At 30.1% G+C, this 7,694-nt stretch overlaps 1 protein-coding gene across 3 annotated transcripts; it reads left to right on the top strand.

Annotated features, from left to right (window-relative positions):
- Window positions 1-515: 515 nt before the first annotated feature.
- Window positions 516-5,759, top strand: PDLP7 (plasmodesmata-located protein 7). 3 transcript variants are annotated; one of them, XR_005486088.2, is made up of 4 exons: window positions 579-1,518; window positions 2,696-2,809; window positions 3,509-3,564; window positions 5,379-5,759. XR_005486088.2 is itself a non-coding variant. In XM_039050728.2 (4 exons), the coding sequence occupies exons 1-3, from the start codon at window positions 745-747 to the stop codon at window positions 3,514-3,516; spliced, it is 858 nt and encodes a 285-aa protein (XP_038906656.2). In that variant the 5' UTR covers window positions 579-744; the 3' UTR covers window positions 3,517-3,564; window positions 5,379-5,759. The 3 variants fall into 3 exon arrangements, 2 of the variants coding, with proteins under 2 accessions (XP_038906655.2, XP_038906656.2); XM_039050728.2 differs by having other exon boundaries at window positions 579-1,480; XM_039050727.2 differs by lacking the exon at window positions 5,379-5,759 and having other exon boundaries at window positions 516-1,480; window positions 3,509-3,866.
- The last annotated feature ends 1,935 nt before the right edge of the window (window positions 5,760-7,694 follow it).

The following is a 7,694-nucleotide window of genomic DNA, read 5'->3' as shown; positions in this document are numbered from 1 at the left end:
CAGGATGAATAATAAATTAATAAATCATTTGATAATATATCAAATTAATAACGAATGGTATATATACAATGACAACAAACAAAACTCACTTAATACCTAAATTTGTTGTTTAAATTGAATTAGGCTCAAAGGAGAAAGGAGAACGAAACAAGCCGGGGGTAACAAAGGAGAATGAAAAAAGGAGTGGAGAAGTCATCCCCAAACTCATCCATCTCTTTTAAATTTAAACAAATACAAACTACTTTTTAATGTTTCTCTCACCCACATTGTTTTATAGTTTAAAAATGATAAAAAAAAATGGATTGACTTGTCTCTTATACGAGAATTGAACCATCAACTTTTATAATAATAATCGATATTAACCATTAAACGAGAATCGATATCTCTCTAATGTACAATAGATAAGACATCTAAAAAGTCTTTTCCTTATAAACGATGGTATAAAATTGTTACATTATGTGACAGCCAAGTCGAATAATATAATAAGTACTCATTTGGTGATAGTGAGAGAAAATAAGATGCAAAAGGTGTTGTCCATGTTGTCATCCATCTCACAGCAAGCAAGCGAAGCAGAGTCACATAAATTGATGTATTATATATAAATCCGTCAATCCCCATGCATCCATTACAATTCCCACATTAACAAACACAACAACCATAAATATACATAATGTCCTATAAATTTAAGGTTCCATTCCATTGATTTAGCCTAAAAAACTCATCATCACCAAAAACCAAGAAAACATGAGCCCTGTTTTCTCAAAACAACAACAACAAAATGTCATCCTCCTCTTCCTCTGTTTCTCATTTCTCCCCTTTCTTTCACTCTCCGCCATAGACACCTTCGTCTTCGGCGGCTGCACTCAACTCCACTACTCCCCAAACTCCGCCTACGAGTCAAATCTCAACTCGCTACTCACTTCCCTGGTCAACTCAGCCACATACTCCTCCTACAACAACTACACCATCCAAGGGTCTTCCCCACAGGACGCCCTGTACGGCCTCTACCAGTGCCGTGGCGACCTCTCCATGCCGGACTGCGCCACCTGCATCGCCCGCGCCGTCACCCAACTAGGGGGGCTGTGCTCCGATTCCTGCGGGGGGGCGTTGCAGCTGGAGGGGTGTTATGTGAAGTACGACAATTCGAGCTTTCTTGGGGTGGAGGAGAAGACGGTGGTGCTGAAGAAGTGCGGGCCGTCGGTGGGGTATGAAGAGGAGGCGATGGGGCGGAGGGATGCGGTGCTGGCGGCGTTGGCGGGGGCGAGTGGGTTGTATAGAGTGGGTGGGGCGGGGAAAGTGCAAGGAGTGGCGCAGTGTGTGGGGGATTTGAGTGGGAGTGAGTGTCAGGATTGTGTGGGGGAGGCGATCGGACGGCTGAAAAGTGATTGTGGGACGGCGGATTCTGGGGATATGTTTCTGGGAAAGTGTTATGCGAGGTATAACACTCATGGGCCTCCTGTCTTCTCCAAGGCCCATCATGGTAAGCCATTTTTCACCACTACTACTGCAATTTCATTGGTAATCCCTTTTCCTTTCCTTTTTTTCTCCATTCCTCCATTTTCTTTTATATAATTAAACATTTTTTCTCCAACAATTATCATGCAAGTAACCATTTACTTTATTACCTTCATTTTTTTTTTTAATTTAATCTTTATATTTTTAAATTTCTTATAACTTACATCCTCTTTCATATTCACCATTTTTTTTTCTGTTTTTTAATGTAAATTTCTTTTTCTTCTTCTTCGGCTAGTTCCTACTTTTTTTTTTAATATTATAATTTTTTTTTTGAAATTTAACTTAGAATTTAAATGTATTTTAAAGCAAAGTAAAAAGTTCACCAAATCTATGAAAAAAAATCAAACATAATTTACAATTACAAAATGGTTATCACATGAAACTTTAGTCTTTAAAAGTACCTAACAATTTAAGTCTCGTTTAATAAACATTTGGATTTTTTAAAATTAAGCCTACAAATACCAACTCCATCTCTAAATTTCTTTTATTTGTTATCTACTATCTAATGATATTTTAGAAATAAAGTCAAGTTTTCAAAATTAAAAATAATATTTTGGAAATTAGAAATTGGATAAGAATTCAACTAATTTATTTAAGAATGACAATTTTTAAAAACTAAATAATTATCAAACATGACCTTAATGTCTATGCTTTAAAATTTGTAATTATTTAATATATGTTGTGAAAAAATCATCTCAATGTTAAGTATATAGTTTACAATTTAAAATGTTAAAAAAGTACCATAATTAAGATTTCGTTTGGTAACCATTTTGTTTTTTGTTTTTGTTTTAAAAATTTAAGTCTATAGATACTACTTCTACCTCCAATTTTTCTTTATTACCTACCTTTTACCGATGGTTTGAAAAACAAAGTCAAAATTTGAGAACTAAAAAGGTAGCTTTCAAAAAGTTGTTTTTATTTTTTAAATCTGGCTAAGAATTCAACCATTATACTTAAGAATATGCAAATCATTGTAAGTAATGTATATGAAATAAGTTTAATTTAAAAAAAACAAAAACTAAAAACCAAATGATTACCAAACGAAGAAAATTAAGAGATTAAAGGGTTACTTTCATGAATGATTGGAGGACTAAAAATGTTTTTTTTTTTTTTTGACAAATTTTCTTGAATGTTTTATTATCATTATTGTTTGGGGATTGTAAGTGGGTGAATTGAACAGATAAATCTAATGGTGATGGTGAGAAGACATTTGCGATTATCATTGGGCTTCTAGCTGGAGTTGCTCTTGTTATCATTTTTCTTGTCTTTATAAGAAAGGTGTTTGAAGGATCTGGTAATTCATTTTTCTATCCCTACTTTTATTCTGTTTATCATTTTCTTTTTGGATTGAATTTGTGATCATTTGTGGGTTTAAAACGAGATCACTTTTTTAAAAGGTAAAAATTATTTTATATTTTTTTAAAATTATAAAAATATTAAGGACCGTTCGGTAACCATTTAGTTTTAGCCTATAAGCATTACTTTCACCTTCAAAATTTTTTCATTGTTATCTACTTATTACCAATGGTTTAAAAAACCAAGCCAAAATTTGAAAACTAAAAAAAATGGTTTTTCAAAATTTATTTTTATTTTTGGAATTTGATTAAGAATTCGACTCTTGTACTTAAAAAATGATGCAAATCAATTCAGAAAAATAGACTTAATTTTCAAAAACCAAACACAAAAAATGAAATTATTACCCAATGAACTTAAAAAATATAGTGTTTAGGTAAAGCAATTCTAGAAAACCTAAATCAAATGCTTTTACTTACCTTTTTTTAAAAAAACGAAAATAGCTGGTCCCAAGTGTTTTTCTTCTAAAAACATTTTTCAATTGCTTACAATTTCAGAAGTAGAAAAATAAAAATTTTAAAAAAAAAGTCTCACTTTTCTCAAAATACTATTCCAAATTACCTTTTTGTTCTTTTAATAACTAAAGTTACCCATGATGTACTTAGTATTGAAGGATTTGGTTTATTTGTTGGTGATGCAGGTAAATAATAATAAAACAGCAAATGGAAAAGCTTTTTATAAATTCAACCTCTAAAGGTGAAGAATATTGGGTTGCTGGTTGGCTCACTTTTTTTTTTTTTTTTTTTTTTTTTTTTTTGTTAATTCCACATTTTATTTTTCTACTTTTATTATTGTTTTGGTTTGGTTTAATATTATTTTGTGTTTCAAGACAACTTTGTGTAATATTTAGTTGGCACAAAAGAAAAGCCATAGAGAGTGAAAAAGAAAGAAATATTTCTTCTCTATTGTGGAAACTATGGCACATTCTTTGTAAAAGATGGAGAAAATTTTTCATTTTTTAAAAAAATAATAATACTACTCTACTTACATTGTTGGTATTTATCTTTTTTTTTTTTTTTTTTTAAAAAATATTTAAAAATATTTTTTCTTTTATCCAAAAATGACTTAACATAGGTAGAGACAATTATTTAATTCCACGAAGAAAACCCTCAACTTCGAATGATAGAAGTTTATTAATTACTTTTAATATTTTTATACGTTGAGAATCTCATATTGAAAAAATTAAAGGTCCTCACACTCTTTATAAGATGAATTCTCTCGTTGCCAATTTGAATAGTATCTCTTCTCAATTGTCTAAACCCCTCTAGTTTCAAACTTTCATATTTGTATCTATTTGGTTCTTGAAATTTAAAAGGTAACTATGTCTAATATATTTATGAATTATTAGGTTTTTGTTTACTTTTGCCCGATGTAATAGTGTTTAATGGATTTTAACTTTTCAATGTTGCATTTAATTGATCCTCTCATTTTCAATTTTATGTCTAGGTTGTTTATCTATATATGTTCAAGATTTTTTTAAAGAAATCATTAACTTGCTAAATATATAAAACTAAAAGTTTAAGGTCATCGTATTTAATTATTCAATTTTAAATCCACCTACGTACTCTAAATCACTTTCAAAGAACCAAATATCAATATGTTGGCATGAAAATAAATTTTACAAACTTAATTAAATCAAAATATCTTTTTTCTAACATCACTTTTTCTCTCATATGTATGTAAATTTTATATATCACAGGTGTTAGCAAAAACTCTTTTTTTTCCTTCTTGGATAGAAAATCATTTCAGCTTTAGAAAAATTAAGTTTATGTAAACTTTGGAAATCACTAAACAACTTTAACCTTTATCATGTGAGGATCCAAGGACGAATATTTCTCTGCTAATTCAAAAAATTCTAGTGGGTGTAACATTTCACGTTCTTTTTCCCTCTCAAAAACTCTTCAAAATATGTGGGTTTATCAATTTAATACTATATGTCTTTTCATAACTTGGGAGGTTAATTAATGATGGTAAACAATGTTCTTTCAAGTTAAAACTTTTATAATATTTTATATTTAATTGTCATTTTAAAAAAAAAAAAAAAATCTCTTAAAAGAATTACAGGTACTTTTCGTAAAGTGTTGGAGATTTGAATTTGACTATATATTTGTTTAAGTTTACTTGAGTTTGTTTCTTGGGTTGTTTAAGTGATGTGTCAAAAGTTGTCTCACTCTCAAGTTACTAATTTTATAGATTTATTTTTTCCTTATTTAGAAAATTCTATCGTGTTATTTTTCTATGAATTTTTTCCATGTTTATTGTCTGCCGATATTTAATGGGAATTGTTTTCTTCTTTCATTGTGCTTACTTAGGAGTAAGGTTTTAGGCTTGCTAGGGTTACTGTTTGTGGATTGAGATTGGAGCATAATCGTGTTTGGTAATCTTTCACCAAAGCTCTCTGTAATTCCAGTAGTTGTGAATCAAGAAGTCAGAGAGCTATTTTGTGACATGTTATATAATTGTTTTTGAGTTATTCGAAGTAATTGTGAGAAGAATTCTTGTCCTTACAGGGAACTTAAGACATCATTAGTTGAGAATGAGTTCTCATCCTTAGGGGATCCTAAGGCATCATTGATAGAGAAGGAGTTATCAAACTTACAGGGAGTCTAAGTTTATCAAGTGAAGTGGTCTTCATTTGAGAGTAGAAAGATAAAGCATCGAAGAGAAGGTGTCTCACACTTAGGAGAACCTAAGTGATTCATTATTAATATTCACATATACTTAGGAGGTGCCTAAGTTTATTTAGAAGAAATCTCACATCTAGGGGGAGCCTAGATCATCGACATATAAGGTTAGGCTATACGTATGTTACAACAATTGTCATGATTTAACAGATATTTATAACATTATAAATACTTGACTTTTTATATTAATGAATCTATCTTTTTCAAGCACGTTGCCTCTGAGACATAGGTGGTATATCACCAAACTGGGTTACCAAACTTATATAACCGAACTGGGTTGTTAAACTCTATGTGTTATTTGTTTATTTACTTTATTTATTGTTTCTGTGATTACCAAGACTATCTATAGAACATTCGTGCTTAAAGTAACGAATCACCTTAATTTCACGAAGAAGAATAATATTAAAGAGATTGGATAGTATAATTAAGCTAATCATACATACATATATATATATTTATTTATTTTGAAGAGAGCATATATAAGTATATATATAAACACAACTTTTCAAAACCATGCATGTTAAGGCACTACATTAAAGGAATGCTTGCTTGGTTGCTTTCTTTCTTCTTCTTCTTTTTCTACTTTTAATTAAACTTTTGTTGTTTTATTGAATATGTACTTTGCTTTTATCTTTTTTGCTTTTTAGGCAGGAATAATTCAGCATATCCCTCACTGTCACTGAGCCTGCAACAAAATAACTAGATAAAGGAACTAAACACATTCTACATTATTTTTAGTCCAAAATATAAAAGTGGCTTCCCATAAGAAAATCCTCTTTTACACTGTTCAAGATCCCTCCAAATTTAAAATTATTAAATTTAGTAGGTGTTTTAGAGATCCCATAATACTACAAAAATAATATTTTAAAAAAATAAGTATAAATTACACAAGCTAGCTAGCTTAGTTGGGATCTATATATAATTGTACCATTGCTATAATCTAGTTGAGATTTACTCTTATTTGTTTGGCCCACTCAGATTTTACTGGCATGACTATAGTTGAGAGCGTTATTCTAATACTAATTTGTTAAGTACTGTTGATCTCTTTTCACTATAATGTCATATTGTCCATTTTCATATAAGCCACCACATATATAATTAATGTTTCACTCAAACTACCGATAAATGATATTGTCCTTCCCTTATGTTATTTGAATAATCATCTCCTTATTTTAGTTTACGTGAGACTTTAATTTTTTTCATATCACAAATGACCCACTAGTATTAATTTTATTTTATTTTAAATAATTAAAAGATAGTTTAGTAATATTCTCATTTTATGTAGGGATTATTATAATTAACTTCTTTAATAAAAATATTTCATGATTGATTGAGGTAACATCCATCATCTTAAATTAGGGGTGTGTATTCTGTTGGTCATTGTCGATTTTGGGAGAAAACTAACGCTGAAAACTAACAAAAAAAAAAAAAAGTGCATGAAATCCGACTGACAGTTAGTTAGTTCGATCGGATGGTCAACAATAGGTTTGGATTTGGGTTGATGGTAGTGGACTTACTTTTATACTTATTTTTTTAGAAAATAATTTTAAAAAATCATATTTATACCTATCGGCCGGTCGGTCGGTTTTTCAAAAAATTTTATATGAAAAACCGAAAATCAACCAACCTTAATTCAATCAATTTTGATCGATTGGATCGATTTTCGATGCCTTTATGATCACCTCTAATCTCAACTATTGATCATTATAGACGGAATAAATTGGCAATGTGCACAGTATTAGATTCAAGCAAACTCTTAATGTCATCCCACCCTGACTAATGAATGTACCCAAGGTCAAATAGTAAAAGATAAAAGAAAATAAAAGCAATGGCAGCAAAAGTAAAAGGCATGCAATTGTTAGAAAATGGCCATTCAACTTTAATACTTTATCCCATAATAAATGGTTGCATGGGCGTGCCTTTTTCTCTATAATGAGACACACTCTTTAAAAGAAGAACCCTAAAAAAATGAAAATTGCAGGTTGTTTTCCAATCAATAATTGCAAGCAAATGGGATTGTTGTTATAACCTTATTGGTTAAGCAATGCACACAATCACAAAGCTCTTTTAAGGTTGAGAATTAATTATAAGCTCTTCAAACTTCTATTGGGGGGTTTGCTTTTTAGAAAATATCAAAGAATT

The sequence above is a fragment of the Benincasa hispida genome, chromosome 12, assembly GCF_027475165.1.
Source record: "Benincasa hispida cultivar pf3 chromosome 12, pf3_genome.v1.1, whole genome shotgun sequence".
NCBI lineage: Eukaryota > Viridiplantae > Streptophyta > Magnoliopsida > Cucurbitales > Cucurbitaceae > Benincasa > Benincasa hispida.
Note: the sequence above shows the minus strand (reverse complement) of the source record. Positions and strands in the feature narration are given on the sequence as shown.